The sequence below is a fragment of the Sipha flava genome, unplaced genomic scaffold (genome assembly GCF_003268045.1).
Source record: "Sipha flava isolate LNK unplaced genomic scaffold, YSA_version1 307_pilon_pilon, whole genome shotgun sequence".
Classification (NCBI taxonomy): Eukaryota; Metazoa; Arthropoda; class Insecta; order Hemiptera; family Aphididae; genus Sipha; species Sipha flava.
In genome coordinates, this window is record NW_020272984.1 from 710243 (window position 1) to 732492 (window position 22250).

Genomic DNA, 22250 nt, shown 5'->3' on the forward strand with positions numbered 1-22250 from the left:
AACATCACCTACAACAGCGACGACGCCGACCCAATGTACTGTACGTCGTGCGTGGGTACCCGGTCGTCATAACGCGTCGTACTTGCACGTACGAGGAACGCGAGGGGCTCGTGATCGCTTTGCCCCTTCCTAAACGTGAACGTCGGGCAGCGGGCCAACGGCGGTGGCGGCAGCCCGGGGAACGGCGAGCGCCGTGAAACGCGACGGCGGCAGAGGAAAACCAGTACCGCGTCGATCTCCCTCGCCGTCGTTTGTGCGCGTCCGCCGCAACGGATCGTCAAAACAACGCTTGTTTCCGATCGCGCTGCCGTCGTTGTCCGTTCGTTCATTGTTTTCCGCGCGCGGTTTCCTTGGGGTTGTTTCGCGACCGTCACCGCGTTCTTCCGCGCGGCCGGCCACGTTTTCCGGCGGTGACGACCACGACGCCGTACGAAACCGGCAACGCATCCCGTACGAGGACAGCGCCATCATGTACTCCGACAAGGTGGAAGTGCTCCGGTTCGAGACGGAACCGTACCGCAAGCACTTGGTCCAAAATGGCGGGCCGAATTTGCGTTACAACAACAATAGCAGCAGCAGCAACAACAACAACAACAGCATCCACAACAACTACAACGCGAAACACACGGCCTACCAGAACGGTTATCACAAACCGCTGTTAGTAATTATCACTGCTGTTTGTTTATCATCACGGTCGGGAGGAGATGGGGGGGGGGTCGTATCGTTATCGTTGCGCGTTCCACACTCGACGGAAAACGGGTGTCGTTCGTCTCTCTCGTCGTCCAAACGTTCATTATCATCTACCTGCGCGGCCGCTGATAAACACCCTTCTGATAACGGATTGGTGCGAGGTGTTCGGCGTTTCGACGACGGGCCGAGGGGATCTCGTCGACCCTTTTCGTTTCACGCCGTTTCCTCGCGAGTGGCGATGGCGTGCTGAAAACGGATAGCCGGTACGGTCCGGGGCGATCGTCCGAGAAAAATGCGTCCGTCGGTGATGCACCTCGGGGAACCGGTTTTCGTGAACTAGTCCAAGAATAAAGAAACCACACGCGGGAACGTGCGCGCATGTGTGTGCACCCGCACCTCCGATCGCGTATTGGTGTGCGTGCGCGTTGCTGCTCCCGGTATAGGTACAACGCACGATAATAATATTATTGTCCGCCGCGCGAGCTACGTACGCGCATCACACGGCTGTGAACAGCGTTTTTTTTTTTTTCTTATTATTATTTTTGTTGTTGTTTTTCACTCGCTTAGAAATGATTCATGGACGCCGCACAGCCGACCGTGACCTTTGTCGCGCATTCCATATTTCCACGCACGCCCCGACGGAGGTGTAAACCGTCGTGCGCGTCGCCGATATTGCGCCCGTTTTCCAGTCGAACCCATCGAAAATCTCGTTCTCGGACTTCCGTCCCGTAAAATCTCCGTCGCATAATCCGCTACGCTCAAGGTTACCGCGTACCCGACCCCGCACGCTACGGGTGTTCGTTTTCGCTGTCGGTGTGCCGTTCGCACCGCAGGTAATCGGCAATGTGTCGACGAATTTTCACTGTCTGACCGACACGTTTCCGTAGAAAACACACAGCACTAATAACGCGTGTAGTGCCGCGAGAATAATTGTGCTTCCCGATCTCCTCAGGGTTGTATTCATTTCCCTCCCGTCCAATGTGTTCGGATTCGAACGATTTTATAATCCTAAAACGTAACGTGTTTTATTTTTTATATCATTAACAAAAAAAAGTTAACGTTTTGCTAGACGGTCGATGAACGTTAGACATTAATTTATAATATTATATATTCCCCCCTCCCTCCGAACAGATACAAACATGTTATGGCTTGTTCTTAAGTGTCGCTAATCCCGTATCGTACGACAAAACGTTTCAGTTGACATCGTATTTAGGTCATGATGGTTTAATCGTTACTTGCACACAAAAGTGATCCAGCCCGAAACCAGATGGCACGTTCTTGGTTTACCTGTTACTGTTGTAACCGTACCGGGGAATAGTTCGATCAAATTTCTCAGAAATAACGTTGCACACAATGGTCAATTTTTCCTGGTAGGCATAAGATTCTAGAACGGAAATCGTCGTAGGACTGTCGTTTCTCTTCGATATAGTTTAGCATCAAAAACTCATACCAGCCATCTTCTGTGTAGCATTGAAATTACTTATTGCGTATATATCGCCTACACATCGTTATAATATTTTTAACAGATAGTTTTTTTTTTATTCATATAAAAATAGATACGATACAATACGTTGGGTACAATTGAGAAGTATATGAAGGTATGTGTGTGTGTGTATGTGTAAAGGATGTAGAAAATCGAGGCGAGTAAAGGTTTAGCAAAAAGTTGGCGGAAAGGCGAGGGAGAATAAGAAGAATATTAAAAAATTAAATAATTTCCAAAAGAATACCTACATTTTTGTAACGCTTTACCTTAGTCAATTCAGTGCATTTCATGTAAACAGTACGTGTTCGAGTTTATAATTAATATGGACTTTGTACATTTAATCATTGTCGAATTGCGTAATATTTTATTTTCAAAGACAAAGTGTCCGAAAAAAATTTCGCCGATCTAAGTCAATAATCATGTTTGATACACTCGATGTATTTAGGAGGAATGATTTATTTAGTACATAGTTTGGTTTTCGATAACTGGCAACCCTGTGAAATTTAGTGACAGGGAAAGGGTCCATGTTTTTTTGTTTTGAAGGTCATGAACAAAGTGCGTAGCTCAGTAACGTGGTGGTAGCGTGCGTGCAATTATAGCGAGTGTTTTTGATTGGACCGAAGCTTTGTTTATCTTGTAGCTTGTGAAATTTTGATTTGTTTGATAAGTGAATAAACGAACATGACAAAAAAAAAATAGCAAAATTCATTGAAAATAACGTTGGATGAGTTAAGAGTAAGGATCGATTGTGCAGTTGTTATCGTGGACCGGCAAAATCTTGGTCTTTTGTGGACGGAACTGGAATACTGGGTGAACGTCTGTAGGGTAGTAAATAAAAGGCACGTAGACTATTATTTTAGTTTACTTTACGAAAACCGTATTGATATAAATATTTGCGAATTGGAAACAATTTGAATAATATTTGTTTGTGACTTAATATTTCCTCACTAGTTTTTTAACAACCAACTAAAATGAAAATAGTTTAATACATTTGCGATTGGATTTTTTGAATTCTTGCGATTATACATACATACGCTCAGGAAATTTTTTAATTTTTTTTCCTGGTCACGAATAATTATTATAATTTACTTAGTAATAGCTAACAACGATTTTAATTATATATTGTGTTGTATTAACCCCGGTGTTTCAATTATCGTATAATAATCGAGCATTTATTGTTTTAATATTTTTGTATCTAAGAAATTACATAAAAAGAAAGAAAACATTTTAATTGTATGGTTATTTATATTTTATTAAATTTCCAGTAATTTGGTTTAATTATTTAATCGATAAATGTTTATTAATATGATGTAAAAATAAAGCGTATATAATAGAAAAAAATTATCTGCATTTATTTTAAATGTTCTCTCATCTACTGGTATTAACCGTTTTATTTTAATTCAGTATTTAAAAATAGTTTAACTAAAATGTAAAAGATAATCATGAAAACTATTGTACACAGAAGTAATTTAATATTAGCATTTTTCTTTCTCGAGATCATAAAATTGTGATAACCATTGTTTATATTTGTACAAAAGTTTAAAACGGTTTTTAAATATTTGTTTGATATGTACAAAAAATAAAATGTTATCTATTTGATTTATGTTGTGGATTTATGTAGTTTCTTCTAATCTTATATATTTTCTTTGAAAACAATTGCATGACCGTGTGCGTATTAAATTACTATGTTATAATAATTAAAACATTGAATTAATTTGTTTCTTAACAACTATTCTCTGTATAAGATGTTAAAGGTTAAAATGGTCTATCTCTAAATAGTTTTATCAAATAAAATAATAGCTTTTAACTTTGGTTTTAATGCACAGCGATGAGTGCGTAAGTAGTGTACATACGGGTGCATACATATTTCGTACCTTCTATATTATGTCCTTATTAACTTTTCATGTTTCATCTGACAATTCTGGTATTTTTACTTAATTTTTTGCATCTATTGCATTTTAGTAATTATTTTCTATTAAATGTTAATACAATCAATATAGTGATCTACAGAAACACTTACCATCTACCTTTTTTTATTTTTATCGAGATTTTGGGCAGGGAGATAAGTTTATAAAATCTTTTCTCTTACGTTAATGCTCCGGATTTAATCTTTACTTATGTTTATCTTAATTTTAAATACAGTTATGGGTTTATTACTCTTGTCCCTGCAATAGAAGTTTTCTATAATCATTCTCATTCCTAAAGTTAGTAAACCTCTTGATCATCCTAGTAGGGTTCAGACCAATTTTTTTATTGCTCTTTTTCTCAAAAGTGTGAAAAAAACTTATTCTGTAACATATTATTGCGGTTATAAAAAAAAAACAACTCCAGTGCACCGATTGGGTTTTTGGGGAAAACATTCCACTATACATCAGATCCACGGCCTAGTCGACTTAAATCTTCAAGTTTAGAAAAAAAACTACTGTTTAACAGTAATGCTCGATGCTTCACAAGTATTTGACTGTATGTAGTTAAGGATTTTTTGGAAAAATTTTTTTTTTCTCTTCAAAAGCGCATACGTTAAACAAGCATGTATACGCAGTACAGTGTTAAATGTACTAAGTTTAAGTCGTATTCGCATGTGAAAGGAACGTGTCGGCGCCTAGTCCGAGCAGTGTAAATAACAATGAACAAGAAATCATGAAAATTCCATTCGCATGAATCGCGAACTGGGAGCACCCCGTAAGGCCTCGTCAGCTGTACGGTGTGCTCGTACACGGTCCGTCGTCGTAGGTCCGCGGTAGCTGTGATGGGCTCGCTCGCGTTTTCATCCGAAACAAATTGCGACGCGACGTAATGCGCTCCGCTCCACTGCATCGTACGTAATATGCATATATGCATATACATGCAAATAGCGCCGTGCGAACGGAATAAATCGGAACCGTTGTGACGTCAACCCAAGTAATCCGGCGGGTTTTCATTGGGTTTTCATTGGTATTCTCGCAAATAGTGATCAGGCAATAATGAAATTCGATACGAGAAAATGTAGGAAGAAGAAAGAAAAAAAAATCGTCGGTCGCGATCCACTTCGAAACCATCTATCCCGTGTGAATAAGCGCGATACGCGACGCCGGTGTACCCGTTTTTATTCATGTGTCGCACGTCAGTAGCTGATTTTTTGGCTCGAAATTTAAACTTACAAAACGCCTCCGCCTAAGCCCGATCTTTAAATTTTTTTTGAAGTCCAACTCGCCCAGGCCCTTTCGTAATACTTATTGTTTCTATCGGTGATCTATTATTATGAATATCATGTAGACTAATAATATATGCATATTTTTATTATGATTTGTGACAAGCTTATACCCTATCAGTCTGGGAACATTTCCTTGTCCAACGCCAGTAATTGACATTAATATTGTACTCTTATATTATACTTAGGTAGTGATATTTTTGACAGGTCCATTCCAAAGAAAAATATTATGATCCCGCCCATAACACATACCTGTAATATTTATATTATGGTACGACCCGTGCAGGTCTCTATTAGTTATAGCGCCGATGGCTGGAAACGGAAAAACAACCATTGTGATCACGATTCGGGATCGGAAAACGATAAAAAAAAATGTATAAAAAAATAATCTTACGGGAGTGCAAAAAAAACCGAACTTGACAAATTATTTCTTACAAAATCGCTTTCGTCACCATTGTGTTTGCCTGTCGTGTCTCTGCGTTTCCGAACAGATGGCCGCGTGTACCTAGACAGAATATAGTACGGCGTATCCGCCGTTCTTTCATGTCTTATTACGTACCATTACCCCATGTATATACCTATTTTTATATATATATATCTTATACGCGAGACCTGCGAACGGCCTCGTTGGGAATTTCTTCACGGTCCGATAGGTTTTCCGTTGAAAACGTGTGGTACAGTTTTCACCTGCTTAGTCACGGGACATTATGTGAATTATGTTTTATTATACATTGTGTTTACGATTTTTGTGCACTGGTGGCCGGGATTTTTTTTTTTTTATACTCCGCTACGGATATTTTCAATCCGTCGTACAGGCGTCAATGGACCCCATTTATAGGAAGTTAGTTCGCCTTCCTACTTCTTGTTGTGTAGGCATTACATTCGCATATTTAACGTTTGGTTTTTAGTATTCTAAACGTACCGCATAAATAAATAATTGTCTATGCCTTTTTTTTTTGTGTTTATCCTTGTTTTTTGATTAGAGGTTCTTTCGGTTGTAAAAATTAATATTTCTATTCAGATGCAGTACTATGACATATTTTTTTTTTTTAAACTATACACAATGTTTCTCAAGAAGCAGCACGTACGAGGATTTAATAATTATGTGTAACAACGATGTGTAGAATATGAAGAGGAGAATCTTGCTCGGTAACAAAAGGTATCTATTAACATTATTGTGTTGTTGTAATTGGTAATGTATCCCGTGGGAACTTTTAAAAGCGTTATTGGTGATGTTAGTTTTTATAAAGAGTTGGAAAAATATTTCGTATTCTTTGATTCGGTTTGAAAGAATTATAATAATTTTTTCAAATCTGAAGTTATAATTTGTGAATCGGTAAATTTAATATAGGTTTAAACTTATGTTTTAAAGTCAAATTAGCCGTCGTAATGGAATTAATTTTTTCTTCCTTTTGTAGTTGAATTTATACGTTTGAACTACGAATATATTTAATTTATTTAAATTTATTTCAACTGAATAATAGGCTGCAAACCGGACATGCTGTAAATATCAGTATTTATACTGGGATTGAGGTGTTCAGATTGTTTCTTAGGTTTGATGATAGGATTGTTTTTGATAACTTCTGTGCATTACTTGTACGGTGAATAAAAATAAAGCATAACTCAAAGATAAGTTCTATGTGTATAAAGTTTGATTTAATTGAATGGAGTATATTATTATAAATTATGACGTATATTGTTATCACATTAATCGTCTCTGTCTCTATGATGTTGTCTAGACATTATAAAGTGAATTTGATTATTAAAATTGATTATCCAAAGAAAAATGCCTTGTTGTTGACGTTTATTGTGTTTGAACATGCGACATTAACACATTTATTAAAATATTTATCGAGGATATAATTTGATTTTACTTATTTCCCGTACGGAAACGTCAACGAAAAAAAAATTCTCTATTACAAGTACCTTTTAATCAATACTTTACAAACCAGATTTATATAACTCGGTATACTCATTTATCAATGAATCGACCAATCAGTTATGGAAAATACGTATTTTATAAAACATAAGTATATTGTTTGTTTATTATATCCATGTGAAATGATATGATAGCCGCCCGTGTAGTGTATATTATGACGCAGAATACGATAAGTAGTAAAATTTTCGGAATTTATTGCATTTTATCAACACGTATTTTAATTTTTTTTTACCTTTCGTTAAAACTCACTTGATACTATATTATGTATTTTACTTGTTACGTTACCTAATTCAAATCGATCTAAAGTTTTAATTAATTTTAATTGTTGACAAGTCCAACCTTGTGTTATAAATGTGGGTGGCGTTCAGTTCATTTAAGCATTACACTAAATGGCCAGACAAACAGTCAAAGAACATCATGTTTTGTGCAAATTTTACCATCCGTTAAGGCGTCTTTCTGAATGTTCGTTTAGAGTTTTGTTTTTTACTATATTTTTTTATTAATTATACAATATGATAATGGTTTATCGTTTAACTACAAATATTTGAGCTCTGATGGATTTTTTTAAAACCTCCACCACGTTTGCTTATTGTTTCAGTAGAAAAAAAGTATGACAAACCATATGCACGCGTTATCTTTCTGCAATAACCAATTTCGCTGTCGTTATTGCGCCACTTAAGCGCATTGTTACAGGTGGTTTTTAAAAAAAATCGCCGTAACAAATTATACGCGCCATATTTACGCGTTACGCCCGTGTCGTGTGTCATGACGTGTATTATTTTTTGAAAATTATTTTTTATTATTTTTCTATCACAACTTGAACCGTTGCCCATTTATCAATTAAGATACATCGCGTGGAAATGACACGTGCGCCTACTCCGTGTACGACCGCTGAACTGAAAAATATCACGTCCGCCGCACGTCTCGACGGCGCTTTTTATTATTATTATTTATCGTACCACTGTCAAATGATAAATGTATACGTGTGTGTGTGTGTGTATAAATTATAAGTTCGTACACCTACTGCGAATATTGGTTGATTTTTTTTTTTTTTTTAAAAATCACGTAAAGAATTCATTACACACACACACACACACACACACACACACACACAAACGGTGTATATATATTAGCGTCATCTCGTCGTCGCGGCCATCCGCAGCGGCGATGACTGTTTCATTACCGTTCGTTCGACCGTCCCGAAGCGTCGTGGTCCGCGATTTTCCAACACGTGAACAGTCCTCGCCGCACACCGTCGCAGTAGTCGTCATCGTCGGAGCACTGTTTTTAGTCGCGCGTAACGTTTCCTTCGCCGCAGATTATTGTGTTCAGATCGGTTCGCGACAGTCCGCGCCCGGATGGTCTTCGGACGACAACAATTGTTTTCTCCGTTCCCGGATCGACGTTCCGCCGTAACAGTGCGCGTTGTTCCGACCGCGATCCGTCGTGATCGCGAACATCGTACGGCGCTGCTGAGGAACATACCGTCATACCTGTACCCGTGGGGGGCAGGTGAACGTGATTTGGCGCACCGTAGCACCGTGGTGCGTTATGGCGTTGTTGTGGACGCCGTTGAGGTGAGTGGGCCGCCGCCACGTTATTCGTAACGGAAAAGCCGCATGAATAATATTACGTGCCGATGACGATAACAATAGTAATAATATGTTTACCGGCAGTGTTCGACTCGACAAATTTAAAGAAGGCTCCATTTCCTTAAAAAAAAAAATGTGCGTCCCCAAAACTGGTTAAGCGTTATAATTATAACGTAATAATTGTAGGGGGACGATAAAGTATCTCAAAAATTAGTTGGGGTACTCTGTCCCCCCACAAGTCGAGTACTTTTTACCGGTCAAACGACGACCGATGGTGCAGCCGAGGCGTTTACCGCGAACGCGTCAGCCGTCCGTCTGGGCGCCGGAACATTCTGGGCTTGTTGGCCTAGACGTCTGTCTGCGTGTTTATCGCGCCGTACAAGGGGGCACGTGACGAACAATCATCTGTCGAATCGCGAACGCAGTCGTTTTTCAGTGTCCCGAACTTTTTGTTACAAAAATCCTCGTCCCGCATACGTAGTCGTAGCTTTTGCGCATGTGTTTTCGTACATGTGCGCGTATGACTTTTCTACGAATCCGGACTTTTTTATGAAAAACAACCCAAAATAAACGTATAAATAAGTGTTATCGTTTTTTATTGTTTCCCATTAAGCGTTGGCAAATCGTTCTAGAGCTCTACATTTTTTGTAGTATAAAAAAAAATAAATGCACAATTATTTTTTATAAACTATTGTTTCCGCTCGTCGTTTTAAGTGCTATACAATTTGTACATAATTTTTTTTTCGAGTAATCAGAAATAGACTTATTTTATAATACTTTGACCGTGTAAAGCAATAGTCTTACGAATTTCGTGATAGCTTTTTTGGTGTCTCGAATCTTCTATTTTCTTGAACAATTTCATTATTTTTAAATGTTCATCAGCATTTTTATTTGTTTCCAATATCGATTCGCTCATCAATCATTCATCCGAAATAAATAATTTAAAACAATTAAATGGTTCAAGGACATCCGATTATACATTATGTACACTTAATAATTGAGGGTTAACTGAGGTAACATTTTTCCGACTCTTACTATATAGTAATTAATTTTAATAAAATAGTTATACGTCCTACAAGTATTCAGAATTAAGTGTATTTAATTTACCAACATGAAAAACACATTTGTATGTAACGGAGTTTATAAGTAATCAATTTATTTCAAACTTCTCACAAATTGTAATTTATGTCTCGTGTTATATACATCTATTAGTAAAAGCTATTTTTATATTTAATTATTTGTTATCGAATTACAGTGATTAATAATAAAACTATTTTAATTACGATGTAAATTAATATACTCTGATCAATAGTTCTTTTTATAATTAGAAATATTCATGAACGATTTTAGCGGCAATTTTCATTTTTTTAGTTTTATAAATTATATACTATACAGACTAAATGAATTGATGATTGCAAAACGTCACGAATCGCATATACTAATATCTCAATTTCATAAAATATGTGGCCTGTGACGTTCTTGCAATCATCGATTCAAATGATCCTTTATTTTCATTTATAAAATCAAAGGAACATAATATATACAGTATTTTAAGATATTGAAGATATTTCCAATGTATGTAAATTCAAAAATTTTATTTTTAACTACCTAATTTACCAAAAAGGTATTATCGTTATTTAAAATAATAAGTTTTATTAATATACTTAAATGTAATTGTAATACATTTTATTCTAATTTAGTCTATTACTAAAATATAATTTAGGAATTAGAGTGTGTGGGGGCAAACACCTCGCAATTTAGTTTGCCTACAAACTGTCTTCAACTCTAAAAATTAGACCAATTTACGCCACTGACGTGGATCATCTCCAGGGTTCGGAAGTTGTAGTATTAAAAATGTTACTTTTTAGCTCTTAAATATGCACTTAGAAACTCTAAAATATGCTCTATAAATAGCACAAAAAAATCAAAAAATATACATTTAACTTGAAAAAAATGTAATTTTACAAATTGTAGGACTCGTTAGATACAGTCTAGACTGATTGAATTATAAACTGTTAACAAAAATGTTAAATTACTGAAATATATTTTTAAAAATATACCTATAGGTATATAATAAGTATACTTATTTTAAATTATTTTATATATTTACCTAGGAAACTATCCTAGATTATTAAAATGTTTGATAATCTAATGCAATGATATAATAAGGGAATAACAAACTATTAATACATCAAATTATCGATGAAAACATATTTGATGAGGTCTATTTATTTCCAATAATTAAAATATTTTTTTAAAAATATAACCAAATAAATACAATTATAGCAATAATACCCGTAAATATGCAAAAAATAGAAAAATTAAATTTTGTGTATGATATCCGAGTAATGAGAAACGGACGCACCGTAGCTCCGCACGAATAAAATTATTTTGTAAATCAGCAACTCCGCATGCACCGTAATTCCGAACGGTCAAAAAAATGATCGTACCCTAGCTCCGCATTCTAAAAGTATTTTTAATACCGAAGTCCGCACGGCATAAAATGGTGAGTCTTATCATGCCAAATTTGGTAATTTATTTACTTCAACACATCCAAATATTGCAGTTTTCATTAAAATCTTATTAGCTATGCAGACGGATTCTTACATACGAATTAATTCTGTTAATAATAATGGAAGTAGGATAGTTAGAACTAAACAAAAAACCAATATGGAATTTATAAATAAAAACATAGAAATATATAACGACGGCCAAATTGATAGATATAAATTTGAAAAAAGTTTTGCACCATTTAATAATATTTAGTTTTAATTTAATTTATAATTTTATTACATTTAATTTTATATGAACGACGACGATATTTGTTGTAAATTGTCTTTATTATTATAAATGTTTTTAGTTCATTAGATTTTGGTTGTTACTATGAATAAAAACATAGAATTATATAATGACGGTCAATTGATAGAATACTGATTGTATGTTTTTAATGATGTACAAAAATGTCTACAAAAATGATGTGTGGAGTTAGGGTTTTATAAAAAAATAATTATGTGCTGGGTTAAAGTTTAAAAAAAAACCTTGTATGCGGAGTTTAGGTGATATATTACAAAATGGCCACGATGCAAGCGCAGTTACGGTGCACCGTGAGAAACATATTTGTATCTTACTTTGGATGTTCTAAAACGAACCAAAAAAAATATGCATTTGCTAGAACTTCCGAGCCCTGATCATGTCTTTCTTAATTCACTTCTAAGAATGGTAGGAAAATCATTACTTTGATATAAACATTTCCAAAATTATTGAAGTACATGAAGAAATACAGCTCCATAGATAAATATAATTTTGTCAATAGTGTGTTCGTATTTGCTTATACTTTGGATTTTTTTTCCAAGTTATTTGAAATTTATCATTAGTTAATATATAAAAATGACTAGTGAAAGAGTATCAACATTGACTGAAAAAATAAATATGGCTAGTTTAAATCGTACAATAATAATCTTGCGTTGTCCAGAAACAGAAGACGGAGTTAAAGAATGTAGGATGTGTTACCCTTTACTACCAATGTTAAGATTGAATTAAATTGTTTATGTATGTGTATATATATTTTTTGCTGTTTCTATATTTCAACCAAATAATTGTTTTAATTGATTTTAAAAAGATAAACTAACACTTTGATTAATTAAGCTCACATACCTGTGTGTTGAGAACCTGTACTGTTCCTAGTGAGTGTGATCTGGCAAACTTTAGAACTAATCACTGTAAAATCAATACTCAACATGATGTCGAAAATTTCTGATTTTTTATATGATATATTATGGATTATTATGTTTTTCGCAAACACTAACTATTTACATTAAACTGAATTAACTAAATTTAGCTCGAGGACTGTGCGCACACTGATAAATAAATAAGACATGACTCGATCGTCCAGACTAAAATCAAAGAGGTCTTATTGTAAAATGTCACTTCAAATGATTCTTCCATCACTGGAAGGGGGTTATCGTCCCTATCGTGAGAACGGCTGACCCAGGATATTTTTTTTACAATTTTATGAACGATTATTACGTCTTGGGTAATATATTCTGAGTGTACGTTAATAAGATGTGAATTGTTATTTGTTTATCGTATTTTATTATGTGTGTAAAAAATGTTTATTTTATGCGGCACAAATCTTCGTTGATTTGTGTTCTAAGTTATATTATTTTACAAAACGTTTCTTGTCGTAAAAAAAAGTATGAACAATCGATTAATTGTTTTTGTCAACTGAAACATTTTTTTATCGTATGATCTTCAAACAATGACTATCGTTGATTTTTTTTAAATATTATTGTACTATAATTAAGTTAAAATTATACGTTATAATAGTTGTGTGATTACATTTATGTTTGCCCTTGCAACATTTGAAGCTTATTGGTAATTAATAAAAACAGTATCTACAATATGACTGAAACATTTTTACAAATGACTATATAAAGAAATTCATAAATGGCTATAATTTCTCAGATACGATCAACTAAAAAAAAAAAAAAATTAGATTTAATGCAACTACGTTTTTGAAAAATTATAATATTTAAACATACAACGGAATAAATGAATATATTAGATAAATATATGAAATTAGAGAAGTTTACATTTATCTATTTAAATTTTATATTATTTTTTTTAATAAAAATACACTTTTGTATTTCTTCCAAGTATTTCATTTTTTAAATATTAACTGCATTAAATTCGATTCTTAGATTATGAATGTAGAAAGTTACAAGAATTTTTACTATTACGGACTAACTACTAAAAAAGTTTTAGTATCTTGTTTTAAAGAAATTAATTGTTGGTGGTGATCTGTAGACAATGTAAAATACATTGATGCTCTTTAAGAATTTAATTTATTTGCTATTAAAAAAATATTTATAATCTAATTACGCTTTCCGATATACATTATCTAAAATATTACACACATTTTTAAAATATTTTAATCCTAAGCGTATTATAGTAAACTATACTTGAGCTTAATCACGATTTATTTAGTTTAGTTACAGTTTAAGTACTAGTAACCGTAACAGAAGGAAATGTATTGAAACATTTATTCGTTTGTTTAAGTTTTTCCTTTAATTAAGTTATAGATTTAGTTCAGGCACCTCATATAATTATACTTGGTACTCGAAAATTATTGTAACTATGCATTTAAACGAGGCTGTTTCTAAGTAGATTTGAAAGTGTAATTTTTATATGTTATTTTTGTTGATACTGTTTCGTTTAAAATTTTCTCTGATGTGCTGCGTAGTGTACTTATATCATAACATCTTCTAAATAATTTTTAACGAGTCACATGGATCGATGATAATTTATTTCATGAATTAAATTTGAAGGGTAAACCCGCATAATTTGTTTCAGTAGTACTAATTTGATATGCGTATAGAAATACATAGGAATTAAAAAATATTCACAAGAATAAAGACGGCATCCACAACTTTTGACTGTTTTTTAGGCCAAAATAATTTATTATTTACTGTTGAAACAATAAAGTATATTTTATTGGACACTTTTTAATTATTTTATCAGATCGCAGTTATATTCTTCAAATTTAAAATGTACATTATTTATAAATTATAAATTAGTTGTTTTGTTGGCTAATTTGATATTTTTTTTTGGTTTAAATTAGATACGATACATTGATAAATCTTGTTTTTTACAATTGTTGTGATATGTCATTTTATTCTGAAATATCAAATAATCATTAAAAATAATTAATAAGTAAACACACTAATAACTAAAAATTAAAAAGTAAAATCTTGATAATTTTAAGTGAACTTGATTCAAATAGATTTATAATGTATCAAATACTTATACGGCTATACGTAGTACTGATCATGTTAAACTGACGCATCATATTAAATACAAATCAGTTCAATGTAAATGTGTGTACATTGAATATTTTTATAACAACAATGGTATCACATAATATATACGTATTACGGTTTGGACTACGATTTGAATAATATTAGGTAAAACTACTGATTTAATTTGATGGAAACACGAAAAGCATTTGCTGAATATTTTTTGTGTTCTATGGTTTAATTTTATTGGAGGTTGTTTGTATATCACTAAAAATTCATGACAAAAATAATCCAATTAGTTGAACTAGAACTAATTTACTAGGTATTGAATCATGGTCAACGCACCAACGTATTTGGATAATACAATAAATCGTAAAGCGATCAGGCATGAGCCAACATTTTTAGTTTTCAGCATTACCTCGTACCAATAATATAATTATTCAATATCGTATATCTGTCATAATAGCGCGCGTTATAGTGTAATAATGAAATATCGTGTTACACACGACCAGTGGCGTTGTTTTCAGGAAATTTCAATGAGAGGTGGGTTATCACTAACTGTTATCAGTAAATTATTATAGTTAACTTTTTTTTTTGTGGAACAAATATACTGGGGTGGACAAAAATCACTATATTGTATTTGAAAATAAAAGTTTACGATAAGACATTACATACCTTACAGATTTAATACAAATTGATCGAAAAAAAAGAAAAAAAGGCCGTTGGGTAGGATGGTATCCCCCTTAAGTATGTCCATGCACCCGACGGCAGTGCATAGTGTGCTATAACATATAAGTGTTTACCGAACTGGAAGACCATCTACACGCAGTAGCGGATCCAGAGGTCACACAAGGGGGAGGATCGAATTTTCAAAAATTAAATGACCTTTTTTATATAACCTATAGTTTATTAGAGGCTAAAATGATTTTCATTATTTCACCTATGAAACTAAATAAATATGAAATTAATAAACTAAATAAACAATAAATAAATAAATAAATAAAAGTAATTTATTTTTACTATTTATTAATTTACAAAATTATAAACTATATACTGTTATTACTTATCATGATTTTATCATACAATCAACACAATATTACATAATATCTATAAAATCATATTGATACATCTTTTTTTCTCCTTGGCAAATCTGTATTAATTGTGAGAATATAAACTAAAAACTAAAAAGCAACGACTAACGGTAATGACGTGTTGTAGGTATTTTTCGTTAGTCGATAAATTAATAAGTATTTAGCATAAGAACTATAAACTATTTTAAAACTATTTTTTTTTTTTAGAAAACTAATAAAAATACCTACATAAAAATAAAATATTATAATTAGTATAATCAGCACAACCCATTTAAAATTGTGATAAGATGATGATGGCGATAAGTTGATAACAACACTAGTAGCGCGCATTGGAGAAGTGCCGTTTCTACACTGTTATGATCATTATCAGGTCAGGAAGAATCATAACGCAGAATGGGGAAAAAAAAATGGAAAATAGTTATACAGAGGCCCATCATAAGTCATAATTAATGCTTTATGTGTAATTATTAGTAATATCAAAAAAATTAAAATATCCGTTTTCAGCCCAATTTTATAATATAAAAATAACGTAAAAAATACGGCCCAATGGTAGGGGGGGAAATCCCCCCCGTATTCGCCACTGAATACACGTGTCTTCGAGTCTGTGCCGAGACGCCAACAACATGGAAATTCGAAACAAAATGTACGCATTCCATAAATATGCCAACCGTGTTCGATAACGTTATCATAACACACCGCAGATCTTTGTGTTCGCGGAGCCGTTCGTTTATTCCGATTCGCTAAATCGGCGTTATTTTTTCTTATTTATACTTCCTCTTTCGAATTCGCGTGTGAATCGAACGTTATTCACCGCGTCGAAAACGATCTGTAAGCGCTGTGAGAGCCAGTCGAGTAGCGAAATGTAATCTCTGAAATCCGAAACCGCACGTCGGTGGCGATATCCGTTCGTTGCTGCCCCGTACAATACGGACTATTAACAAAACTCCTACACCGAGCAGCAATCCTCATGACTGCCGCACTCGGGGTGGGGGACGAAACGATAAAGAAAGGAAAAAAAAAACGCAAATCCGTCGTCTCGGCGTTTTCGCCGCTCGAGCCGGACGGGTCGGTCTCGCGATATTTATTAGTCGCAACACAGTGTGTTCCTCCGGCACGACTTACGCGCGGGTACTGTGGTAACGATTTAGCCAGTCTCTCGTGTGCGTGCGTGCACGGTCAACGCAACGTGGTGAACTTGGTAACAGAAAAGTTTTCTCTCTCTCTCTCGTCAACACTTTTTTACTGTTGTTATTTATTTGTATTGCCATGGGGTACGACGAAACGGTCGTGTTCCTCCGCGTGCTGCAACTGTTAGTTTACGTGCTGTCGACGGAATACGACCGCGAGAGAAACGCTACTAAGTCCACAACCTCAGCCATGTCGCCGGTTCTTAGGTACACTGCCCCTCAGAGCACTCAGCCGTCACTAATATCCGTCGTCTAATCACTTTTTTCCCGTGTTTGCCGCAGGTTGATCGACACGGACACCAGGCCTTCGTCGTCGACCGCTATCACCACCGCGGCCGCGGCCGCCGTCGTCGCCGCCTCGACCGTACCCTCGGGTCTGCTTAACCATCACGTGCAACCGCCGTCGGACCCGGTCGTAGCGTCCGTGCTCCATCCCCGGCAGAACCCTCGACCGGGCCGCCTGCTCCTGGAGAACGTCAACAATCGGCCGCAGACAATGGACCGGGGTACGCAGGCCAACGCCGCGGAAGCGGACGTCGCCGCCGGAACAGCTCCTCCATCGACCAGCAACGATCCGACCAACAACGAGCTGGTCAGTGCCCGCCATCATTACGCGTACAACGAGCACGCCCGCGTGGGTAGGGTCGGGGTTCCCGTTTTTCCGACTTCCGTATGGGCACAATTAGGCTTAGCCCCCCGCTCTCCGACCATAAAATATTGATCTATCCTTCGCATAATAGGTACGGATACAAGTTGAAATTATGGGTCATTTACCATAAAATAAAACTTTGGCCTCAAATAGAATCCTGGTTGTGCCTGTAGATATCGAGATAACGTTACTGTAGGTACATTTTCCGTCCGTTCGGTGAACACTGCACCGTTCGCACCGAAATGGATTGTAGTCCGTGCGGTCGTAGGGAACAGAGACTGAAAGGTTCTCCAACCAGGTTCCGAGAAAAATTATAAACGGTTTAAACCAAACATCATCGTTTTTCATCTTGATTCAATAACGGTTGGATATTGGTTTTTTTTTTCGTTGTGCAAGTTTTGAAAACTGCTCTTTTTACGTTACGAAGGAATATTTTGGTCAATCACTGAATTACTACTACTTGACAACTATTAACGTAAAGTTCTATGTTTCTCATTATTTTATTTAGACTTGGTAACAACTTATTTTTAACTTTGTAAACCGAAACAATACTTTTCAGTAGGCACCATAATATCAAACTAACAATTGGTTACCTATTTAAAAGTTTTGAAATGTAAAGTAGCGCAATAATATTTTGCCTGTTAATTCACTTCATTCATGAAAAAAGAACTTAAATACCTATAAATAATTGGTTCGGTGTTCGATTTTTGTGTCGAAAATTTCAATAAAATATTATGCATCAGGAGGTGTAATTAAAAATATATTTTAAGATATCCTATGTACGATTTAAAAAAAATATTGAATCTTGTGTTATAATGACTATACTAATAGATCAACTCAAGAACATTTTCTAAAACTTAAAGTTTAGGGGTGAGGGTGCATACGTGATTATAGTCATAATAGAAAACTTTATTTTGGTAAGAAATAAACAAATTTGTGAAGTTTTTAATTAGATAGTTTAATGGGAAATGATAAAAGCTTCATATCTTTACACCAGAAAATTATTATTTTGAATATTTTTTGACTAGCTTTGTTTTACATTGATACTATACTTAATATATATATATATAACTTAGTATTTAATCTGTAGTAATGATTGTAATACCATAATGTTATTTTCAACAGTATCGAAATGCCAACATTGGCGTTACTAACCAAAAATTATTGGCCAATGGTGGTGATAACTCCTCTGTGGATAGTCTGAACAGTGCTGATTCTGCTAAACGAGACAGTGAGGAATCTCCAATTGAACTTCATGAATTTAATCAACCAATGATCACCAAGGACGATACAGATGGTTACCTCAACATGAGCAATGGTGATGGTAAACATCCGGGTGCTGCAGGCAAACCTTCTAATGGTATTGTTAAGGAACACCCTGTTGATGACGATGTTGATAAAACTAGCTGTGGTATGGAGTGTTTGTACTTTGCAATGCAGTGCTGTGAATGTACAATAATGTAATGGAGTGGTTTCCCATGCTTTGCAATTTTTATTTCTTAGTTATAAATAAGTAACTATAATTTAACCATTATATTATGTAATAAAGTACCATGTGATTTAATAAAAAAAAACAAAAAAAAAAAACAATTATTTTCTGGAGCATTTTTAAAAATTCTTGTTGTATTTTTATTTTGACTTACAAGATGTCATAGTTCAATACATCTGTTAAATTTTTATAAAAGCAATTGTACTGGAGGTGTATTTATTTATTTGTTTTTAATCTTCAAATACATCAATAAAATAATTTTTTAATTGTGCCATTTTGTTCTATACTATACATATTTAATTGTATACTCTTGGTCTTTAAGCGATAAAAATCAATATCCCTTACTTATTTTTACTTCCATTTGAGGAGGGAATGTAGGTACATTATTAATGTTCACATTTATTTTCTAAGAATAATACTTTATATGCTGTTTTAATTCATTACAGCTCCATATATAATAGTATATAAAATATAATTATTATAATATACATTCAAATAATATTTATATAAATATTTTTTATATTTTATAACATTTTTTTATCAATTTTATAAAAAATGTTTTGGACCGAATTGTGATATTATGTTGTTTGTCCAAATGAAGCTTAACAATTGTGTACATATAAAGGATTTTTATTTCAATGTTTAACTTTGTGTACTTTTATGTTCTATATATTATTGGCTAGAATATATTATTATATATATCTTTACTATAATTCTGTAACATAAATTAAAGAATCTCCTCCTTTATTTTAATTAATGATAATTTTAAGATATTTTGTATTTTTAAATATTAATTTTATAATCAATTTTATATCAATATATTGCAAGATACAAAAGGTATCATATGACATTTATAATATATGAGAATTATAATAATTATTTTTTTTTTAATTCTTTGAAAGTTTCTATTTAAACTCATTGATTCTTATGCATCCTTTGTAACTGTGTTATCTATCCTATAGTATATTATATTATGAATATGTATAACACGTGTTCAATACATTTTCAAAATGCAACAGTTAATTAATGAAAGCAATTGTTGATTGAAGTTATTCAGAATAAAAATTATTGAATGATTAAACATGATTTTATGTAAGTGGTACATATAGATTTTACAGATTTTTTTTGGTGGTATTGTCAAAATTCATTTTTCGAAGTCCTTTTATTTTATAACTTCTTTTACTATAAACAAAATTTAAAATTTTCATAAATAAAAAAAAATGTTTGATTTACCATTATGAAAAATTATAATTTTGAATCGAGTTTTACTGTGGTTATCTTAAATGCATTGAACGTAATACATTTTTTTTACAATATTTTTGGATAAGCAGTTGAAATATAAAGATATCATTATTATTTTAATTAACCTTTAAATTTTAAATTTAAGAAGTTCTTTGTAGTTATTAATTGTGCACCAGTTTTTATTTTTAGTTTCATAATTTAATATTAAATTATAACAGTTAAATAGTTAAAATTATAAATATGTATTTACGTGTTTATTTTAATTATTTATTTATAGTTTTATATCTGAGAAAAAAATAACTTGATAGAATTAAATATGATAGAAACTCGTGAAAACAACCAAGTATTTAGTTTACAAATATAAGTAATTTCCATACAGAATTACTTTTTTCCAAATACGTTAATTAATTTTTAACCTGTACATATTGTATATTATACAAACCCATTGTACAGATTGTGTGCAGCAAATACAAAGCAGACTTCAGTTACATAGTTCAATCACGTTTGACGTTGCAGACATACCTATTTATCGATTACTGTTAAAAATTTGGTATAGTATGTATAATAATATTATATTAATTATATTCAATCTCTGTGACATTGTCTAATTTCTTTCACCAAGAAAATAAAATTATGAAATTATCGAACAGTTTTATCCAAACACATCTTTGTTCGACTAACAATTCAGTCTAGAGGAGTCTTTGTCCTTTGTTAATAAAAAACTATTTGTCATGATTAAGGATTCTATTGTTTTTTTTTTCCATTTAAAAAAAAATTTATTCCTACATATATATGTTATGGGGTTTTATTTTACCAAATAATTATTATTATTATCTATAGCTTATTAGTTACCTATTGCATAATAATAATAAAATTAAAATACCTATCATTTATTTTAGTGGATTAAAAAATAATAATAATACGTATTGATTATCTTAGTGGGCGAGTAGAGCTTCAGTTGTGATAACTGATGGTAAGTGACAACAAAATAGACAAACGACTATTTTGGGATACGGTTTTATTTTTATTTTTTCGTTTCTTACAGGATGTAGATCTATATCGTGATTTCATGACCAGTAAACGTTGCCAATAATAATTATTATTTTAATCCGAAGTTAGTTGAACGGAGTTCTGATTTTTTTTGTTTGATTATGATCATCGTGTTTCAGTGGCGTATACAAGGGGGGTGTTTGGTAGATATGACACCCCCCTTGAATCGTATCATATATTACATTATTATAGGAGTATAGGTAAATCGATAATACAATATGAAATATAAAATAACGGACAATACTAATTACATATATACAGGTTAACATTATCGCGATTGCGACAATATGTGACGAAAATTATTCGTTTACGTTTTCGTGCAACACAAAACGTTTAATAATAATAATAGGTATTGTAGCATCGAATACTGATATTCAAATAGTCAAATATTCGAATAATTTATGGTAAATCTATCCTAATTCGAATATACATTACATCTCTATTATAGACATTATGTATACATATCAATTAATTAAAATAAAAGTTTTAGTTTGTACGTATTATATATAATATTTAATAATTATAATTAACACCCCCCTTCAGAAAATCCTACCTACGCCACTGCCGTGTTTGATTATGATTGACTAACCTGCGTTTACCTAAGCTCATATAGGTACAGTCATCTGATACCATACATTAATTTATTCAGTCTAAATAAATCGATACATGTAATTCATATTATCACAAAATAAATAATACATATATTGGAATTCATAGAAACTTTCAAATAAAAATACTATCAAGAAAAACATATTTAACACCTTTTATAGCCTCAAATTATTGAACTTAATACTAAACACTAAATTTAAACCTTTATGTTCAACAAAATTTGGCAGTATTTAATTACAGAACT

General features: G+C 33.1%; 1 protein-coding gene across 4 annotated transcripts; it reads left to right on the plus strand.

The window, feature by feature from the left end:
* Positions 1 to 207: 207 nt before the first annotated feature.
* LOC112686345 (myb-like protein C) lies at positions 208 to 19175 on the plus strand. 4 transcript variants are annotated; one of them, XM_025558569.1, is made up of 3 exons: positions 208 to 657; positions 17250 to 17559; positions 18742 to 19175. In XM_025558569.1, exons 1-3 carry the CDS (start codon positions 470 to 472, stop codon positions 19078 to 19080), a joined length of 837 nt encoding a protein of 278 aa, XP_025414354.1. In that variant the 5' UTR covers positions 208 to 469; the 3' UTR covers positions 19081 to 19175. The 4 variants fall into 4 exon arrangements, with proteins under 4 accessions (XP_025414354.1, XP_025414356.1, XP_025414357.1 ...); XM_025558571.1 differs by lacking the exon at positions 208 to 657 and adding an exon at positions 6406 to 6522; XM_025558572.1 differs by lacking the exon at positions 208 to 657 and adding an exon at positions 8481 to 8879.
* The last annotated feature ends 3075 nt before the right edge of the window (positions 19176 to 22250 follow it).